We start from the raw sequence: 22,780 nt of genomic DNA on the forward strand, positions 1-22,780 counted from the left end.
AATGGAATGTCACTCAGAAATTTTTAAAATAACTAATATGTAAGCACTAATGCACATGTAATGAGACACAAATGCATCGTGCAAGCTAAACGAAGCCAGCATCAAACTATAACTCACAGAAATGATACATGACTTGTATATAAAACATAAGGATGCCAAAAATCATCAATAAAAGGAAAATCATGTAGAGAAATAGACAACAATTTTTTTTTTTTTATTTAAGAGGAAAAAGAGAAAAACACAAAACAAAACAAAGCAGTGTAAGGTTACATATAATACAGAACTACAAAAAAAAGCATAACAGTAAGAAATCACCTGTTAATAGATTACATATTATCATCTTGGAAATAGTTGCTCAAATCACAGTATCAAAGAATACAAAGTAGACATTCAAACAGAGAGACTACAAACAGCTGTGTTCAATGATCCAAAAACATTAATATAGTCAGCTATTCAACATCCCTATACACACTTGCTGTTATATCCGTTAGAGCTCTTTTTTCCCCTTCCTCTCTTTTTACAACAAAATTTACACATTTTAGATTTTATTACTCCTTAGTTCTTATTACTTTTTTGGGGGGGGAGAATAAAGTCAAATATGGCAGAACAAAGCTGTCAGTGAAAACCAAGGATAGACTTAGCACATGATGTAGAACAGAGTATACGGTTATTAACAATAGTTATCAACGTTGTCTCTTGTTTCCTTAAAAAGATTTGTCTATCTCATTAGATATTATAAAGTTGGACAAAACAGTAGAGAACAAGACCAATAAAACTTAGACATTGTAAACATTACAGGACTTCCAAAGGAGACAATAGTCAAACCAGAATGGGCATCTTAGTGAATCTTACTGCCTTCAAAGTAGTTGCCTATACCCTCGGACCTGATACTATCCCACAGAATGGAACAGAGTCTAATCAGTCAAAACAAGATCGTGGGAGCATTACAGGACTTCAAAACAAGTTAATAGGAAATCGAAAAGAGTTACTATTATATATCCTAATTTTTTAAATTTTTCCCTTAATTAAAATAAACATAAGAAATAACTAAATAATTTTTTTAAAGAATAATAGTTACCATAGTGTCTGTCTTTTTCCTTGAGATATTTGGATAAAACTTCATATACTATAGCTTCAAATATTTCCATATCAAGAAGCCCGGAATAAAGCCTTTCTAATTAATAAGTGAAAATTTTATAAGGCTTCAAGGCCACATAATGGGGAATCATGATTGCCACATATTTTCATATATTTGAATCATTACTTACATTAGGGAAACTATTCGGTATTCATACATGCGAGATTGATTTATTTCACTTATGAGTATGGTCTCAAGCTGCGCCCATTTATTGATAAATAACTCAATGTGATCCTTCTTTATAGCTGAATAATATTCCATTGTATAGAAATACCACAACTTTTTTATCCATTCCTCAGTTGATGGACACTTGGGTTGTTTCCAAGATCTGGCGATTACAAATTGTGCTGCTATAAACATAGGTGCACATAAATCACTGTGGTATGATGCTTTCAGTTCTTCTGGGAATATGCCTAGAAGTGGAATAGCTGGAATAAATGGGATTTCCAATCCCAACTTTTTGAGAAACCTCCAGACAGACCTCCACAAAGGCTGTACCAGTCTACACTCCCACCAACAGTGCAGGAGAGTTCCTTTTTCCCCACATCCTCTCCAGCATTTGTTGTTGTTGGTTTTCTTGATCCTGGCCATTCTTTCAGGAGTGAGATGGAATCTCAGTGTGGTTTTAATTTGCATTTCTCTGATGACCAATGATGATGAGCATGTTTTCATATATTTATTTGCCATTTGCATTTCTTCATCTGAGAATTGCGTATTCATCTCAGATGCCCATTTTTGGATTGGATCTTTGAATTTTGGAGGTCTGAGTTTTTTTAATTCTTTATATGTTTTAGACAAGAGTCCCTTGTCTGAGAGAGAGTTCACTAAAATCTTTTCCCAGTTTGTGGGTTTTCTTTTCACTATGCTGGAGATTTCTTTTGACATGCAGAAACTTTTTAATAAGATGTGGTCCCAGTTATTGATTCTGGGAAGTGTTTCCCGTGCGGTTTGAGTCCTGTTCATGAATTCTCTACCTATTCCTATGTCTCCAAGGTTTCTACCCACTTTGTCTTCCAATAGATTTAGTGTTTCTGTTTTAATATTCAGATCTTTGACCCATTTAGATTTTAATTTAGTACATGGTGATAGACATGGGTCTAGCTTTAGTTTTCGGCAAATGGAGAGCCAGTTTTTCCAGCACCATTTATTAAAGAGACTATCGTTCTTCCAGTGAACCTGCTTGGCTCCTTTATCAAAGATAAGGTGGTTGAGTGTGTTTGTAGTTGTGGTTGTATCTTCTAATCTATTCCATTGATCTTCGCCTCTATTTTGATTCCAATACCATGTTGATTTTACTACTGTTGCTTTGTAGTATAATTTCAAGTCAGGGATTGTGATGCCTCCTGCTTTGCCTTTGCTGCTTAGAATTGCCTTTGCAATTCTAGGTCTCTTCTGGTTCCAGATGAAATTTAGGAGTGATTTCTCTAGATCTATAAGGTATGTTGATGGTATTTCTATTGGGATTGCATTGAATCTGTATAAGAGTTTTGGGAGAATGGCCATCTTCACAATGTTTGTTCTTCCTATCCATGAGCAAGGGATGTCTTTCCATTTTCTGAGATCATCTTCAATTTCCTTTTTCAGTGTATTATAGTTTTCACTGTATAAGTCTTTCACTTCTTTCGTAAGAGTAATTCCTAAATATTTCATTTTTTTGCTTGCTAATGTGAATAGTCCAGTTTCTCTTATTTCCCTCTCTGTAATTTTGTTGTTCGTGTATAGGAATGCTATTGATTTCTGAGTATTGATTTTGTATCCAGCCACATTACTGAATTTATTTATTGTATCTAAGAGTATTTCAATGGAGTTTAGGGGGTCTTCTATGTAGAGTATCATGTCATCTGCAAACAATGATAACTTAACTTCTTCTTTTCCTATCTTTACCCCTTTTATTTCTCTTTCTTGCCTAATTGCTCTGGCTAGTACTTCCAGTACTATATTAAATAGGAGTGGTGATAAAGGACATCCTTGTCTTGTGCCTGATTTTAAAGTAAAGGCTTTCAATTTTTGGCCATTTAGAATGATGCTGGCTGTTGGTTTGTCATAAATGGCCTTTATTATATTGAGGTAAAGACCATCTATTCCAATTTTCTGTAGAGTTTTTATCATGAATAAATGTTGGACCTTATCGAAGGCTTTTTCTGCATCTATAGAAATGATCATGTGATTCTTATTTTTGGCTTTATTGATATGGTGGATTACATTTATTGATTTGCGTATGTTGAACCATCCTTGCATTCCTGGGATGAATCCCACTTGGTCATGGTGTATAATCTTCTTGATGATTTGCTGGATCCTATTTGCCAATATTTTATTGAGGATTTTTGCATCTGTGTTCATTAGGGAGATCGGTCTATAGTTCTCTTTTTTAGTTGGGTCTTTCTCAGGTTTTGGTACTAGAGTAATATTTGCTTCCAGGAACGACTTAGGAAGGATTGCTTCCCTTTCAATTTCATTGAACAGTTTGAAGAGTGTCGGCATTAGGTCTTCTTTGTATTTCTTGTAGAATTCTGCAGTGAATCCATCTGGGCCTGGGCTCTTCTTGGTGGGTAAGGACTTAATTACATTTTCAATTTCAGTAACAGAGATTGGGTTATTCAACAGTTTTACATCCTCTTGATCTAGCTTTGGCAATTCATATGCTTCTAAGAATCTGTCTATTTCTTCTGTGTTATCAAACTTTTGAGAGTAGAGGTTTTCGAAGTAGGTGTTGATGATCTTCTGTATTTCTATTGGGTCTGTAGTGATTTCTCCTTTTTCATTTCTTATTGCATGAATTTGAGCTTTTTCTTCCCTTTTTTTAATAAGGTTGGCTAGGGGCTTATCGATTTTATTTATTCTTTCAAAGAACCAACTCTTTGATTTGTTGATTCTTTGGATTGTTTTCTTAGTCTCTATTGCATTGATTTCTGCTCTGATTTTTATAATTTCCTCTCTTCTTTTGGCTTTGGGCTTGACTTGCTCTTCTTTTTCTAGCTGTTTGAGGTGTAGCATCAAGTTATTTATTTGTATTCGTTCTGTTTTCCTGATGTGGGAACTCAGTGCAATAAATTTTCCTCTCAGGACGGCTTTCATTGCATCCCACAGGTTCCGGTAAGTTGTATCTGTATTTTCATTTTCTTTTAGGTATTGTTTGATTTCTTCTTTAATTTCCTCTGTGACCCACTGATTACTCAAGAGTGTGTTATTCAGTTTCCATGTGTTTGTGGGATTTTTGCAGTATCTTTTATCATTAATTTCTAATTTCAGAGCGCTATGATCCGATAACATGCAAGGGATGATTTCAGCTCTTTTGCACTTGTTTAAATATGTTCTGTGAGCTAATATATGGTCTATTTTAGAAAATGACCCATGTACTGCTGAGAAGAATGTGTATTCTGATGTTGTTGGGTGGAACATCCTGTATATGTCTATCAAACCCATTTGTTCACAGGTATGATTCAGTTCTGTTATTTCTTTGCTCATTTTCTGTCTGGTTGATCTGTCCCTTGGTGTCAATGGCGTATTAAGGTCTCCTGTTACAATTGTGTTACTGATAATTTGAGTTTTCATTTCTGTTAATAATTGTTTTATATAACTTGGTGCTCTGGAGTTTGGTGCGTATATATTTAAGATAGTTATCTCTTCCTCTTGGAGTTTTCCCCTTACAAGTATGTAGTGACCTTCTTTGTCCTTTATGGTCATTGTTGGTTTAAAGTTCACGTTGTCTGCAAACAGAATGGCTACTCCTGCCTTTTTCTGGATTCCTGCTGCATGAAGAATTGTTTTCCATCCTTTGACTTTCAGTCTGTGAGTATCCTTCTGGGTTAGATGGGTTTCCTGTAAACAGCATATGGTTGGATTTTGTTTCTTGATCCATTCTGCTAGTCTGTTTCTTTTGATTGGTGCATTGAGACCATTTACATTAATGGTTATTACTGTTAAATGCTGGTTAATTGTAGGAATGTTATCTCTCTGCTGTTGCATCTTTATCTTTCTGTTCTGTTTAATTATTTGCTTTGCTTAGTGGTTTTTTCCTTTGTGTATCTAAACTGTCTTTCAATATTTTTTGCAGGGTCGGTTTGGTGTTCATGAAGTTCTTCAGCTGTTCTTTGTCATGGAAGTATCGTATTGCACCATCTATTTTGAATGATAGTTTTGCAGGATATATCAGTCTTGGTTGGAAATCATTTTGCTTTAGGATCTGGAATATTTCACTCCATGCTCTTCTTGACTTTATCGTTTGTGCTGAGAAGTCTGCTGTGATTCTGATAGGTTTTCCTTTATAAGTGATCTGTCTTTTCTCTCTGACAGCTTTTAGTAATCTATTCTTGTGTTGGATTTCTGGGATGGTGATTATTATATGTCTGGGTGTAGTTTTATTTTGGTTATGAGTGTTTGGAGTTCTATATGCTTCACTGATCTTGATGTCAGTTTCTGATCTCATGCTTGGGAAATTTTCAGCTATTACTTCTCTAAATATCCGCTTGACATCCTTTATGTTGTCTCCCTCTCTTTCATTAATCCCTATCATTCTTATGTTATTCTTCTTTGCATCGTCTTGCAGTTGTTGAATTGTTGTTTCCTGATTCCTTGTTATTTTCAAAAGATCTTTCCTTTCCTGTTCACTAGCTGCAATCATGTCTTCAAGGTCTGAAATTCTATCTTCACTTTCATTAAGGCGGTTTTTACAACTTTCAGTGGAGTTTTTTATTTCCTGTATATCTCTGTGCATCTGCATTATGTATTCTGTTTGTTTCTTATATTGCTCGTCTAGGGATTCTATCTTTTTGTTTAGTTCCTCCAATTTTTTATCTGTGTTTTCTTTAGATATATTTAGAATCTCTTTCATTTCTTTTATCATTTCTTCTTTTATCTGGGAGATTATTTCGAGTTTGAATTTCTTTAAAGCTTCCTGGAGTTGTTTGTCAACTTCAGTAGCTATTATGTCCGATATATGAGGTGGATGGGATATATTTTCTTCTATATACATTGCTCCTAGGGTTTCCTGAGATGGGCTGGAGGTTTGAGGTTGTAATTTGGTCTTTCGTTTTGTCATTTTGTATATTTCTGTGTTTCAAGTGTTATTTGAAAGCTTCCTCAGGATCTGTTGAAAATCCCCTTCTATGCTTGGAGCTACTGAGCCTCTGACACCGCACTACCCCAAGCCATTGGGCCTGCAGAACCAGTGTCCCTCCTCTGCCTGCTCAGAACTCCGCAGTTCCAGACAAGCTGGGCCTCAGGGACACTGTGCGCCCACCTGCCCCTTGGAAGATCCACAGCTCTTCAATTGCAGCCGGGTTAGGGTGCTCTCCACAGGCCACAGTGCCTCAGGAGCCTGTGATCCCTCCCTGCTTGCAGAGATATCCACAGTCCTCTAGGCAAAGGAAGGGACTTCTGCAGGCACTCCAGATCCGCCCAGCTCCTCCTCTGCAGGCAGATGGCTAGGCGCAGCTGGGCTCGGGGGTTAGTGTAGGCCCGCCCATCCGTCAGGAGCTCAGCAGACTTCCAAGTGTGGGGGGGGGGATGGGGAGGCAGCTGTAGTGGCCTCTAACCCACTGTTCCACTTCTCTGCACCCAGAAGCCTGGGGGGTCCGGAACAGTCTGAGATTTGGGCAGACTGTGCTGGGCACTCACCACAGGCTGAGGTGCCTCAGGAAGCTGCGATGCCTCTCTGCTAGCAGAAGTATTCAGTCCTTCAGACAAAGGAACGGGCTTCTGCAGGGACTCCGGATCCGCCCAGCTCCTCCTCTCATAAGTGTTTGTTAAAAGCAGATGTCTTACAAGTATGCAGTCATGAGTTCGATCCCAAGAAAGAAAAAAAGCGACAACAATTTTTAATAAGCACTCATCACGATAGGAAATGGATCTGGCCAACACACAACGTACATGGGTGTGTCCACTGACAGAATATAAATTAGAAGAGCTATTTCTTTGCATCAGAAAGACTGGCACAGCACTTAAATCTGTTTATGTCAAGGGTCAGCAAGGATGAGAACACAGGCCCTGTGACCTCGTGGGGCCGTTACACCAGCTGCTCAGGCTGCACAGGATTCCTGTGACAAGGGCACACAGGACTTCACAAATCTGCGACAGAAGACATGGCAAGAGCGACCACAGCAGTGCCACAACACTCAACAGCTGGGAACACTCAGAATGTCCATGGAGATGAGATTGGAGAAATAAACTACAGCTCTCACAATGGGATTTCCAAGAACAAGGCTTGGCCACAACATAGTTCCATCCCAGGCACATAGAACTGATACATACACAAAGAAAGCTAGGTGAGAAAGTATGGTGGGATTCCAGTCACATGCAGCAAATACTTGGAAAACTAGTATTTTCTCCAGAAAACAGAAGCATTTTTACCTAATCTATTTTTTATTACTCCCACAGTTTTTATTACTTTTTTTTGACGAGAATAAAACCAAATATGACAAAACAAAATGGAGTCAGTCAAAACAAAAAGATGAACATAGTACATAATGTAAAAACAGGATACAAGGCGATCAACAATGGTTACCATAATGCCTCTTGCTATCTTAAAACAATTGCCTATATCATCAGGTATAATAAAATTGAACAAATCAGTACAGAACAAAACCAATAAAACTGAAACATTGGAGACCTTACAGGACTTCAAAAGAAGATAATAGTCAAACCAGAATGGGCATCATAGTGAATCTTATTGCCTTCAAAGTAGTTGCCTATACCATCAAACTTGATACTATCAAGCAAAACAGAATACAGTAAAATCAGTCAAAACAAGATGGTGAGAGCAATACAGGGCTTCAAATCAAGTTAATAGGAAATCAAAAAAATTACTATAATATATCCTGCTTTTTTATTTATTTTCCCTTAATTAAAAAATAAAATTTAAAAAAAGGGGGGAGATTGAGATAAAAGAGGACATAACAACATAAGAATACAGGTCAGAACAGAACAATTTAAGCAACATAGTGTTTCACCACAAGATAACCTGACATGATAGTAGTTACCATAGTGTCTCTTTCCTTGAAATAATAGCATCAAACATATCAAGACAGTGTGAAACCATTCAAGAGAATGAAAGTATTACAGGGTATTTAGAACCAGCTAACATAAAATGAACAATGGTTTCAAAATTGTCTCTTTGCCTATAAAAAATTTTGTTTATACTATCACATATAATAAAATCCAGTAAGATACAACATCATAAAACCAACAGAGACGGAAGAACAACAGCTTGATGGGACTTCAAAACAAGATATTAAATCAGCACTAACTATTATGATGTCTGTTTTTTTTTCAAAATAGCTGTTCATACCATCACAGACAATAAAATCAAATAACCCAGAATAAAACCATTGCAATTAATGAATGAAACATTATAAGGCTTCAAAGCAATATAATGGGGAATCATGATTACCACATACTTTTATGTATTCATATCCTTTCTTACACTAGGGAAACTATTCAGTATTCATACAGGTGAGTTTGATTTATTTCACTTATGAGTATGGTCTCAAGCTGCGCCCATTTATTTATAAATATCTCATTGTGATCCTTCTTCATAGCTGAGTAGTACTCCATTGTATAAAAATATCACAACTTTTTTACCCATTCCTTAGTTAGTTGATGGACACTTAAGTTGTTTCCAAGATGTGGCTATTACAAATTGTGCTGCTATAAACATGGGTGCACACATATCACTGTGGTATGATGCTTTCAGTTCTTCTGGGAATATGCCTAAAAGTGGAACAGCTGGAACAAATGGGACTTCCATTCCCAGCTTTTTGAGAAATCTCCAGACTGACCTCCACAATGGTTGCACCAGTCTATACTCCACCAACAGCGCAGGAGAGTTCCTTTTTCCACAGCCTCTCCAGCAACTAAATCTATTTTTTAAAAAGGCAAGAAGTTACCTCTCAGAGGCTCAAAGAATCAATGAAAGGCCAAAAGGGAACTTCTGATGAAATTACAAAAGTTTAACTTTCTTAAATTGAACCTTTAATCATCATTATGTGCTGTACTTTACATGTATCTTAGGAATATTTTTCTACATGAATGATACTTAATAAATTAAGAGTTTTAAGTTAAAAATAATTCCACTGCCACACAAAAAATATCTAACAATCCAAAAACCTATATCAGCCCCCAAATCATTGTCTGTCTCAAATGAAAGGGGAGAAATAACTTTGCTCTCTTCTGATTTCTTTTATTAATTATCAAGAACTATTAGCATCACCAACAGTTGCTCTGTCCTGAAGGGCTACCCCACCCGGAAGGATGGTTCCTCCACTGCACAGATCCCAGCTTCACAAGAGTCCGGAGGGGCTGGATCTGGCACACTGGGTCTGGGGGAGACAGGTTAGGGGCACAACTCAGTCACACTCAGGCAATACCAAACATGCATGGACATGGCCAGCCTCCCACACACACCCATGCAGTGTATGTGTGCCTGTGTGTAGAAACGTGGTCAGAGACAGCTATGTGGTCTTTACCCTTGGGATGTTGCCAATCTTTAACAAGCAGGACCCAAAACAACAGACACAAGTGTTCCTACAATGTCCCAATCTCTTCCTCTCAGGAAGAACCACCTCGCCTCACATGTAACCAGTGTCTCTCCACGTCCTTGAGACGCAGATGACAGACTCTCTCCTGGAAAGCCCAGGATCTGTCACCAAGTACACCTGCCCTCATGTGGCTCACATGCACATATGATGGCCTGAACCTCCATCAGTAGTTCAGTTCATAGTTTCACAAGATCTTGTTATTTTAATACTGACTTATATGAAATTCATTTTGGCATGGCAGTGGAGAACCAGAACCACACCTCAATTTATAGCAGCTGATTTTATAACTGAGTCTTCAGGGACCATGTACACAGCCCTTATATTTACACACCAAATACAGGTGAGTGTATCATGGATGTGTACAATGCAGACACATTCATGTGAAGCAAATACAGTATCCTATGTTTTCATTAAGCCATCAATTGTAGCCATGCCTAAATATATATGTATTAAAATGTGTTATTTCACCTTAAAGTATTTCCATTGGAGTCTACCTTTACTAGGGTTTAGTACAGTGAAGCCTCCATTCATGAGCTTAACTTATCCCATGATTCTGGCTGCAAAGTGAATTGAATGTGAATCTAATCAAATTTCCCCATAAGGTCAGTGTTTAACTTAACCATGGAACTTTATTTGGTTCTCATCCAATTCAGTTTGCAACCAGAATGGTGGAAAGAATCAAGTTCGCAAAAAGAGGCGCCACTGCACAATGTTTCATTATCTGGTAAGGAAAGGTACACTAGTTAGGGCTTACTGCCACCTGGCCAGGTGCTATCTAGCTTCCTCCTCATCACTTGTGTGGTCTAGATGGTTAACTATGTTCACATTTCCACACACATTTTTTACAGGTTCTTAACAAAGGGTTAATGAAGAACCTCCATTTTCAGCCCAGTGCTGTAGGAATAAAACCAATCCACATGAAGACCGTGGAAGACACACGCCAATCATCTGAAGACACACACCCATAGTCACTTCCTGAGCTACTTCTAAGGGCTAGAAACCAAAAGAATGAGAACAAGTAGGTGACTTCACTGTTTAAACAAAAGCTGAGGCTCCTGGAGTTCAGCACTCATCCACTGTGCACACAGCAACTATCAGGTCCCAGTTTAGCACAGTGCCACCAATCTCAAATACACTGTGCATGCAGTACCCATCGAGTCTGTCTGCATCTCCCCAGGAAACAAGGAGGGCAAGAGAACTGAGGGCAGCATGCTGATGTTGGCCATGGTATTTGCTGCTCTGTGAACAGCAAAGTCCTCTGTCTCTGGCCCCGGAGTCTTGTGCCTCTGGTCAGCACCCACGATGCATCACAGATGCTACAATGGCTGGTAAGCAAGGAGAGATCATGACCGGCTCAAGAGAGTTAAGACAATCTGCTCTATCCACAAGATTAGAAAGCCCTGTGCAGATCACATGGATGGCTTGTCACCACAGAACATGCTGGCACCACCACCACTGTGCTCTTCCAACAGTCAGCAGAATGCCTCTAATTTGGAAACATGACCTTTCAAAGTAAATGCATACATTATACACAAAACTGCCAATATACCTAGAAAAGTAAACAAAGAAAAACCAACAACTTCAAGAACATAACTGAGGAAATCATCTTACAACATAGAATAGGAAAATATTCATTAAATATCATTTAAAAGTGCTACCACATATGGACAATGGACAGATTTAATTATATTAAATACAGAATAAGCTAGGCACAGTGGCACATACCCACAACTCTAAGAGGGTGAGACAGGAAGATTCCAAGTTCCGACCTAGCTCGGGCAACTGGGTGAATTATTGAGACCCTGTCTCAAAAAAGGGGAAAAGGTTGCAGATGCAGCTCAGTGACCTACATTCAATATCCCCCAGCAAATATAACATCTGTTAAAGTATAATTTTAAGAAAGTGAATTCAATTCAGTCAGAGTGAGAATAAATCAATGCCATTAAAAATTGATCCCATAATACATAAATTATTCCTACCTTTTTAAAGTATAAAAAGATATTCCAATTTAATAAGCACCTAGAAATAAGTCAAATAACAAAACTCACACACGTATCAGTCATTGGGGAATGCCAATTAAAAGCATAGTATGTACCATCACACAATTTCCAGAATGACTAACATAATAGCACAGAGACACCACAAATTGCCAAATTACGGAGAACAGGCCTTGCCAGCCACTACCAACAGAAGTACTTACTGGTAAAGCCACTCAAGAAACAACTATTTAATCTCGACACAAACAACTCTGTTAACTGAACATCTCAAACCCAGTAATATATCCGATAAAAACATAAACCTACATTCATCACACTCAGAATAGTCAAAAACTGTAAAGTAAGCAAATGCCCATCAACAAGAGTGAATAAGTAAATTGGTAATTCCCCAAAGGAGACTCAGATGGCCAAAAGCACATAGTGAGCTGCTCACATCAAGAGCCATCAGAGTAAATCACAGGCACAAGGAGATATATTTCATGTCACTAGAGCAGGATAATCAAAAGGGTAGACAGTAACAAGTGCTGGGGAGGACATGGAGAGAGTCAAACCCTCATACGCTGCTGGCAGAATATCAAATGGTGCAGCCATTGGCAAACCATTCTGAAGGCTCCTCAGAAAGTGAATATAGAGTCACCATGTCCCCCATCAGCTTCCTCATAGGCGCACCCTCGAGAGACATTAAATGTGTCCATACAGAAACATGTTTGTGAGTACTATTATTCACAACAGCCAAAGGCCCAAAGCTCATAGGTGGGTAACTCGACAGATAATATGTGGGGCACCCACACAGTAAATGCTACTCACCAATAAAAGGAAGTACAAACTTCAACATGGACCAACGCTGAGAACACAGTGCTCCAGAAAGACACCAATCGCAAAGCCCACTCATGGCTTTATTCTCTTCCCAGGATTGTCCAAAGTGCAAAAAGCTGGACACAAGTGCACAGGCAGCTTCCTTAAACTGGAGTTGGCTGACTTCCTCACTAAAGAGCATTGAATTGTGCAGCTTAAATAGGCCAACGAAAGCCAGGAGTGGTGGTATATGCCTGTAATCCCAGAACATGCGAGGCTGAAGCAAGAGGATCACTGTGAGTTTGAGGCCAGCCTGGGCTACAAAGTGAGTTCAATGTCAGCCTGAGTTGTACAGTAAAACCTTGTCTCAAAAAGATAAAAAAAAAAAGGCCAACTATTTGGCATGTGAGTTATCACTGAATAAAGTTCTTCATAAATAGTATATTCTGTGTACGTACTGTATAAAGTCACTTATGTGAAGCTGAAATATAAGCAAAACTAACCTATGCTATTTGAAGTCACAATGGCGATTACCTAATGGGAGAGGAAGCAAGGAATGGCTGGGAAAGAAAAAGCGAAGCAGGGACTCCTAGTATTCATTTGTGTGAATGCTAATCAAAAGAGAGGCTCCCTTCATGAAAATCAGTGAGCTGTGTTGTGATTGGCACTGTTTTCTACAGGTACACTTTAGAGCTTATTTAAAAAGAATAATTAATTTATAAGTGTAAATTGATACAAATAAACTATCCCTAGCATTTCAATTCAATTCCACTTCCTGATAGAAAAATTGTTTTGCCCCCATAACCACATTATCTTCTAATTCATTCAATCCAATGGCAAAGCTGAAAAAAGTACTAGATATTATGCGTGGTGTGCCACAAAGTAACCAAAAATTTAAACAGCTGAGAAAAATCAGTATAACAATTAATATGAAAAATAATAAGCCAATAAGCACTATTAAATTTCAAAACCATCTCCAAAATTTTTTGTATAAAACATATTAAAAGACATTACTAAGGTTTTAAAATATTTCCCCTACTAAGTGACCCATGAAAATGTGTCCAAAAGAATCTGGGTAATAGCTTAAATCTATCTTTTAAACATAATCACAGATATTGAAAACACATATTGAAAGACATTATATAGCAAGGACCGCAGGGACAAGAAAAAGTCCTTCAGATGATAAATAACTCTCATGAGTGCTGTGCGAAATGTAGTGTTCAGTCTTCCTCAGCCTCTACGCTAGGCCCCCACTAGGCAGCCAGGCCCAACCAGGCCATGGAGAACAAGCCCAGATAACTGAGAATTGGGAAGAAGTACACAAGCCAGGCAAGTGGCCAGGAGGGGCTGAGCCCCAGGTGCACCTGGCCACATTCCACCAGAGACAGGCTGCCCACCAACTGTCCCCCACACACCCTTGGTCTTGACCAACATGCCTTCCCTTCCAGAGAACACCTCATACCAAGAAAGAGTGAAAGCAGGATCACAACTGAACAAGACATGCCTAGATGGAGTGAGTCAGGAGCGGTCAGAGCCAGGAAGCCTCCAGACCAGACAGGGTGCCAGTGAAGCCCCTGCAAAGTCAGAAACACCAGCAGAACTGCACTCTTCCAAAAGTTCAGCAACGCTCAGACCACGTATGAATAACCAACAGAAAACAATCAAAATCAAGTGAATCCAATATAAACTCATTATGAGAAGCAAAGGAGAATAATAAAGTCTATTCACAGAAAAACAGGCCAGAAAGACCTCTGCACAAAATGAACCAGAACACCAGGCCAAAAGACAGAAAGCAGAGCAACAAAACTCAGAATCCTAGAAATTAAAGGACAGAATTCAAGGAAAAAAACTAAAAATAAATGTTATCTGATTTCACAGATGAGGAGCAAGAGAAAGATCAAAAAATAAAAATAACATATGCTCAAAGTTATAAATAAAAAAACATAGTCAACTTAAAAAATAGTTTTAATGTGTATCAATGGAATAACCAGGTACTGGGGAACTCAAAACAAGAATCACAGAGACTTGTCTATGCTGTGGACCTATGTGCAGCCACAGAGGTCAGTGAGAGTGAAAGCCCAAGATTCCGTGAATATCTCTAGCCTTGCCCCTCGTGGAGGTTGGGAACAATGAACACCCTGCAGCCTTACAAGCACCCTTGAAAATCAACTCCACAGGTCCCATCTTACTAAATGAAGCAGGGGTCTTGGACGATGAGTACGTCCACCTCTGCAACAGAAGACAGCAACATGAGCATCAACCAGACATTTGCGGGTCTCTAGGGCCAGCCCCAGGCCCCCACTGGCCAAGGCAGGGCAGTCTGAGGATAATTATGGAAAGTGTCCACAGAAGGAAGAAGCACATCAGATGTGTTCGATCTAGGAGCTCATAATATTCTCAAAAAACAAATTAGTCTTGTTTGGGATGATGATCAGAACCAATTTATTATTCAGTAACTTTTAAATGCAGGAAGAAAGAGTCTTTTCTATACAAACTGCTTGATTATTTCTACAAAAAATTCCAGTCTACAGATATCAAAGCAAGGGCAAAACTAAATATTACCATTCTTCAATCCCTGATAAGAGGTCCAGGGACTCTGAATGAGTCTTTTGGGAGGGGCCTCTGTGCTGAAAATCTAACACAGACCCAGGCTTCACTCAGGAAATCAACCAAAAATAAAAGCTAAACATAGATTTAGATGAAGAATAAACCTTGTCCAGCTGATCCAGTGAATCCACAACCTAATGGGACACAGACCCACAGGTGTGGCTAAGGATCTGAGTGGGATGGCCCTGGATTCCTCATGAGTCAGGCTAAGGAGGCCTCAACAGCAGAGCCAGAAACCAGTGACAAAAAGATTCCAGGCGATTCTAGCACTAGGCAGGTCCTCCCACAGCCTCCATAGGACCAGCCCTGCCAACATCTTAGTTTTGGCCCTGGAGGACCAATGTCACCTCCTGACCTACAGAACTTTGAGGTAAGAATGTAGTGTTTAAGACACCTGTGATAGTGTCACAATGAAACCTCGGTTCCTGTGGGACTACAACATCACGGCACCCCTGACCTCCCTCGCACACCTGTCCAAGTCTCATGGACCTCCAGGCACACCAAGGCATAGGCAGGACAGGACATGGGCCACGGCATCCCCAGGTGCTGCCAGAACAGCCTAGTGCCTTGTGGTGTGCTGCGAAGTCCAGGCATGCCAAAGACTCTGTGACTTCTGCAGGTACTCTGCAAAGAGAAGGAAACAGAGCTTTAACACAAATGTTTACCAAAAAATCAAGAGAAGAAAGCACAGTGAAAGCTATACCACGATCCCAATCAGCATTTTCCAAAGCACAAGGGACCCTCCTGCCAGCAAATGCAGCAGTGTTACTTTCCCAGTCGGCAGCACTACAACAGCTGGCTAACCACTCCAAGGCAGAAGTAGCACCCCCACTTCCACCTACTCAAGATAAATCCAGGAGATATAATGATCACAGTTGTGAGGTGTTTATCCTGGTTTTTTATTTATTATCTGTGATGGTATGAACAGCTAATTTGAGGGAAATAAGTCATTATAATTGCCAATACTAATATAACATCATCTTACTCTGAAGTCTTACCATGCTCTTGCTCTTCTGTTTCCATTGGCTCTATCATGATGTACCTTATTGGATTGTATTACGTGTGTAAATATGAACAAATTTCCTATGGAAAATGAGATAATATAGTAGCCATTGTTTGTTATTTGGTTGCGAAAGCCCTGTAATACTCTCATCCTCTTGAATGTTTTTATACTATTTTGTTATGTCCGATACTATTGCATATGAAGTTATACTCAACTATTTCAAAGAAAGAGAAATCATGGTAGTTACTGTTAATTATGAATTGTCTTCTGGTGAAATACTGTGTTGCTTACATTGTTCTGCTATGTCCTGTTTTGTCTTAATCTCTTTAAAATAAAAAAATAAAAAAGTAGGAATGCAAAATTAAGTAAAAATGGGATAGCAAAATATTCACATAGATGAGGTATTGTTTTTTGATGGGGTAGTAAAGCAGGGCTTTTCAAACAGCATCAAAATCATAATGGAACAAATTCAGATCCAATGTGTAAGAATTTACCTTTTACATATAAACTGATTAAGTTGAACTCAAAAGCTACTCTGATAAATAAAAAAATTGTAATAATATTGAAATAAATAAAAGATTCAACCATGCAATCCACACACAGAGGAAGGCAAGAAGAGAGGAGATCAGATTCAGGTGGGAGCCACAGCAAGAACCCAGAAGAAACCACACGTCAGCACATGAGGAAGGAGTAGGTACATGCTCTGAGAACCATGTAGACACAAACACTGGGACTCTTCAAAATCATCATGCTTCTTGAGACATTTTGATACCAGAGAGGTGTTCTAAGATAAGGAGTAAGTACACAAACAGAGGGAAATCAACAGAGCATTATTTACATTACCAGAAAACTGGACACCCTTGTCCACACAGGCCCTGGCACACACTAAGGCACATGCATACAGTAGCATACTTAATAACTATTAAAGTATTTTTAAGTATGTTACCAAGAAGAGTTGTCATAATATAATGCCTTAATCTGTTAAAACATTGTTACCGTAACAATAGGCATACTATATCTCATTTAGTTAATACAGTAATATCTTGGTTCATGAACTTAGTTCATTCCACAATTCTGGGAAAATGGCTACGTTCATGTTCATGCAAAAAAAGATGACCCCATTATAATCATCATCAATGAAGAGCTCTCAAACAAAAACAAAATTTTTCCAAATGCTTCCATTTGCAAACCAGACTGTTCACAAACAAAAGCATATTCGAACCAAGGTACCACTGTATAAACTGTGAAAATATACACACATATCAATAAGAACAGAAAATATGGAAAGACAATCAGAACATCACCAATGGTTGCCTCAGAGCATGTTCCCAGTGTCTGTGCTGACTATACCACAGAAAAACATTGTTCTGTTATAAATATCAGTGTCTCCCAAGACTACTGTGTCGAAGGGATGAAGTCCTGGGCAGCACTGTGCAGGGGGCTGGAGGGCAGCTGGCTTACAAGCACCCAGCCTGACAATGGGTCAGGGCATCAAGGAGACCACAGCTTAAAGGGAGGTGGGCTCAACTTAGGACATGGGGCTTTGGGGTGTGCCTCTAAAGGGTCTCCTTGTCCCTAACCCCTTTCCCTCTCTGCTTCCACCACACGCTCCCTTCTGCTATGTGCTATCTGTCTCAAAGCAATGGAACCAACTGCCCACAGATTGAAAGCATGAGGCAAAATAAATCTTCCCTCCACTAAGCTCAGGCATTCTATTACAGCAACAAAAAACTAATATAGAAATATTGCTTACATGGTTTTTAAAAGAAAAGAAATAGGACAATTTACAATTATACCAGGATAATGGCTGTAGGACCCACAGTTGCCCTGTACCTTCACACCAGGGATGGATGCTCACCTGAGCAGGTTCAACAGGGCATTTTGAAGACGTTACTATCCCTCAAGGCCCACAAGAATATTTTAAATGTGATTTATTCACATGAATCTACATGCAAACCTGCTGCCAGTCACCATTCCATGAGCACCTAGGGAAATCTCCCTAAACACAGACAGTTCTGCACTTAGACTGCACTATCTCCTTGACTTTCTTACTGGAACCCTAAGCGATACCAGACATGAAAGGTTAGGTCACTAAGGAAAACACAGCTTCTCCGCATGCTCTCTGCAACATTTGGGTCCAGGTAACTACTGTGGCAGGAATAATCCTGAGTACTCTGGGATGTCCAGAGCACCACTGACTACCCATGGACTGATGTTAACTGGGAGGTGGCCCTGAGGGGAAAACTGCTCCCTACGCGAGAATCATTGTCAAAAAGAAACCAAAAAGTCACCCTGTAGAAGATGCAGGGCAAGCTGTTCCCTGGCTCTGAAACATCCCCTCCAATGAGAGAGCATGAGAAGACAGTATTTTCTAAGAAAGCTTTATTGAGGAAGACCGCATGACAGTACGGAAATGGGGTCATCCATTAGCTTCTCTCTCCTTTCTCAAACCCAAACAAATAAGACAGGTTTTAAGAGAAGAGAAATTCCAGACATATCTGGAAAACAAGAACATACCATCCACAAAATTGGTACAGTCACCAAACAGCAGAGGACAGAGACCAGTACAGGAGTAGCTGAGAGGAGGCACAGGGAATGGGAGAGAATGGCTCCCAGCAGATCCCATCCAGAAAACCCAAGGATGACATGTTCCCTAGTAGCTTTGCTGCCTTGCTACAGGTAAGTTAGAACACCAGTACCCAACAAGGCATAAACTCACAGTGAAACCTACAGTACAAAATGCCCCTATTGGTAAAGAAGAGGTCTCAAATCAATGCTTTCATCTTTGATCTTTAAGAAAAATGAAAATGAAAAACAAATTAAAACCAAAGAAAGAAGGAACTAATAAAGACCAGAACAGAACTCAGTGAAACAGTATATAAAAATGAGTCAAAGAAACCCACACCTGATTCAGGGAAAAGATCAGTAGAACTGATAAGCCTCAAACTGATGAGGAGAAGGTAAAAGACCCAAGTGAACTGTGTGCTACTGAAAGAAATGACAAGAGAGACATGACATTGCTGCCACCTCACAGTGAGACTACCCAGAAGACAAGAGAAAATCACAGGTGACTGCCCACCAATGAAAAAGGACAAAGGGGACCCTGAGGACCTTGGCAGTGTCTGCAGATATGGGGCTAGGGCCAGACTCACTGTAGTGCTCGAGAAAGACCCAAGCAAAGGGTCATAGGACAACTTCACAACCTGCGTTTTTCAGCATTCTAGAAAGCCCACCACCAGGCCAACTCTGTAGAAGTACTTAACATGTGCCTGTGGGCCACTGTGGGAACCTGGAGACACTCAGCCCAGCAGGATGCAAGCTGTTGGAGGGATATGTGTTTCTGTGATTCCAGATGGGACAGGACCAGAGGTCAAACCCTGAATTGTAGGCAGATGGCAAATGAGCAAACCCCTATACCCAGGGGACTTTTGCTGTGACTCAGGTGTGTCTGTAGTCAGGATCCACCATGTACCATCTACTGGTACATCTCATGGGTGACATGGGCAGATCCAACACAGCTGTGGCTCCCTTGGTCAAAGGTAAAGATTCCAACCCAAGGTAAAGATCCCAACCCAACCAGCAATGCTGTGGCCTGACCAGAGGGCCCATGGAGATGAGGAAGCAGTATGGAAACCAAATGCTCGAACTGTGTCTGTGGCCATAATTCCAGGCGGCATGCAGGCTTACATTCATATGTGAACACCATGCCTGTGTGCACCTATTCCCCCAGAGCGTGCTAGCCACCACACACTCACTGTCAGGCCTCCAGTGCAGAATCAAAGGTGGGGCTGAGTGGGCCAGAAACGGGAAGGTGAGCATGGTCCCCAGGAGCTCAGGGGACTGGTGCTCTCTGGGGACACCCTATCCTTGGGATGAAGGTGATCATTTGACAATCTGAGGCCGAAAATGGTGAGTGTAAGGCAGCCCAGTGCTGACCTCAGTGATGTGTCTGCACTGGTGCACGTGCTCTGGACCACTTCCATGTACTTCTGTGAAGTGGGGCCTTTTCCCAGAGTGCAAGACCCTGCAAAGATGACCGTGACCATCAACAGGCAAGAGTACTCCACATCTCTGGGCACCACGAAAAGCAGGGCTCATGCTCTGCACCCACTTTGCTCTCTTGAGTACGTGCATCAAGGAGGAGGAGCCCTGAGTGACCCATCCATCCTTACAGAAGGCTGTCAAAGATGCCTAATGTCTTTTCTAAAAAGTTCCTTTTCTGTTTCACAAGCTAGAATGGGTTTTATTCTTTGTAGTGGGAAGCCCTATCTGATTCATGGCTGTTCTTTGCTGCATCAGAGGGGAACCTGGGTCTCAAAATAGGAGGTGCCTCATACCCCCAGTCCCAGCACAGTGCTTCAAGCAATGGCTGTGGCTACTGTGTCTGACGGCCTCAGGTCAACACCACCTTCTGGGACCTCAAAGTCAGAAAAGGAAGCTTTAGAATACAGAGATGAGAACATGAGGTGTTGCCATCTGGAAAGACAAAGGAGAGGAGAAACAGGATCAGGATCGGAGGGAGATTATCAAGCAGGGGCAAGGGTCCCTCAGAAATACCAACGTCTTTCAACTCGAATCTCTTCTAGAATGACAAATGAGATCATATTGTGCGTAATCCTTGCTTCCTCTTGACAAATCAAATAAAATGCCTCCTTTGAGAAAACCAGTTGATTATGTGTTTTACCTGTGAAGGGGAAAATGGTCATAACCCTGCCCCCAAATCCACTCCAAATCAGAATGGAAACTGCACATGATGCATGGATTGCTTTTCTGTGGCCAGGACAGTGTACCAGATGCCCACACTGCTCAGCTTTATTTTGGCTCACAATTTCAGAGGTTTAGTCCAGGTTGGCTCCAGGGCAGAAACGAAAGGGCACAATGGAGGAAAGATGCTTAGCTTGTGGCAAACAGGTAGCAGTGTAAGCTGGAAACAGCCAGAAAGGGAGAGACAAGGGACCAGACATATCCGCCATGGTTGGGCCCCATGATCAGCCCCGCTGCCTAGAAGCAACTTAGCCACAAGTTTGTCATTTGTTAACCCCCTGATGGGGTTGGTCCTCTCTCCAAGAGTCTCTTAGTTCATCAGTTGACAAACAAGATTCACCAGGACAGGTAGTCTTCCTGAAAAGGCCCCAGATGTGACTCTTAGTCATTGTATGTACCCAGAAGGCTGTATCCTGCTTCTCATGCCTCAGTTCCATGGACACAGAGCTCATTCCCCATACACACAGCAGCACCACTTGACCACCAGAATCCATGCAACACTTAGGAGCCATGAGAAGCATGTCAGCAGCTGTTGGAAAAGCTGCACTCTGGGGGCCTGTCTGAGCACATGGCCACAGTGACACCAGGTCTCCCTCCACTGTAGCAGCACAGAGGTGGCAGCCCCCAAGGCAGAAGTCGCCTGACTTCCAGATCCTTCACTCCCTTCTCAAAGACCACATGAAACAGACTCCATGTCCAAGGAGTTCACACAGTCTAGAAAACACCCATCTTGCTGGTTCTGCTGCCCGCCCCCTCACATGACAGTGATGTTCTTTTGGTTCCCCTCCAGGTACCTGCACACTGTCCCAGTACAACCCCACTCCACTTGGAGGCAAAGGGTCCCAACACTGCAGGCCATGAGCAGACACCTGAGACTAACCACAGGAAGGGACAGACACTGGGAGGAGGAGGATCGGGTGGCACAGTACCTGAGCCGTCCCCATGGTGGCGGGCTGGGTGCGGGCTGAGGGCTCTGGCTGGTGTGACCGCACTGTGCTATGGCCGTGCCTCGGCTGGCGGAGAAGCCTGCGATGAGGAATGGACAGAAAGGGGGAAAGATGTGATAAGGAGGGTAAACAAAGCTTCCACAGGGAAAAACATATGGAATGTCCATAAAAAAACCTGAGACTGAGCAGTAATGAAACCCACTGAGAAAAGCAATACGGCAAAAACTAAGCAGGCATAGAGAACTGCCTATAAAAAGTTGCAGCAGGTATGTCAAAATCAAGTTCAGAATGTTGTACCAAGTGCACACCATGTGCATGACTATGAAGACAGGATATGAAGTGACGAGAAATTTAACAACTTCACAACATTAAAGCAGAGAGAAAAACAGTAAAACCATACTTTAAATCAGGAGCTAATTACAATTCCTGGCATAATTTGCTTATATAAACAGCGCTTGTGAACTTACACTAGGCCTCCAAGGACAAGGCAGACCCCAGAAAGTGGAAGAGAGGGCACAGGAACATGAACGATCATGCATTTCTTTTCAGGAAGAAAAAGGGGGGTTACATACCTAGATATCACAAGGGTGGCACTGATCAAGGTGCTAATACATGTATTTTGATATACTATAAAATTCTCTGCCCAGGTTTTTCGCTGCATACTAACATATGAAATCATTACTGCTTTGGTCATGAATGTGCAACAGGACATAGGAACACTAAGTTTTATGAGAAGACTCATTTGTCAGATTACAGTTGAGAAAATACAGTGTTCAGTTTCCTTACTGAGCTAGTATAATCACAAAATGCTCCTCTGCACACACTCTATGTGGCCTTTAGAAAACATGATCACATCACATTAATTTTCATTAAGTTAATGAGTGCTGTGTAGTTTATAACATCTGAAAATTGTACTTTGTCACCAAAATGATTGCATGAGCATTGGCTTGAGAAGAGGTTACTAAATGCTATATGATTGCTATCTAAATATATAA

The 22,780-nt window shown here is 40.7% G+C and overlaps 1 protein-coding gene across 9 annotated transcripts in view; it reads right to left on the reverse strand.

Annotated features, from left to right (window-relative positions):
- Dlgap2 (DLG associated protein 2) overlaps nt 1-22,780 on the reverse strand; it is a 531,604-nt gene that overhangs the window by 434,612 nt on the left and 74,212 nt on the right. For 5 of the 9 annotated variants that reach the window (XM_063235016.1, XM_063235009.1, XM_063235010.1 and 2 more), the window contains exon 2: nt 21,768-21,864. The exons of the other annotated variants lie outside the window; for them this stretch is intronic. In XM_063235016.1, coding sequence (XP_063091086.1) covers nt 21,768-21,782 — 15 coding nt within the window. In that variant the 5' untranslated portion in view covers nt 21,783-21,864. The remainder of the gene's footprint in view (nt 1-21,767; nt 21,865-22,780) is intronic. 9 annotated transcript variants of the gene reach the window in all.

Source organism: Cavia porcellus, unplaced genomic scaffold (genome assembly GCF_034190915.1).
Source record: "Cavia porcellus strain 051 isolate PalLab524CR breed Dunkin Hartley unplaced genomic scaffold, mCavPor4.1 scaffold_24, whole genome shotgun sequence".
In the NCBI taxonomy this organism is placed as follows: Eukaryota; Metazoa; Chordata; class Mammalia; order Rodentia; family Caviidae; genus Cavia; species Cavia porcellus.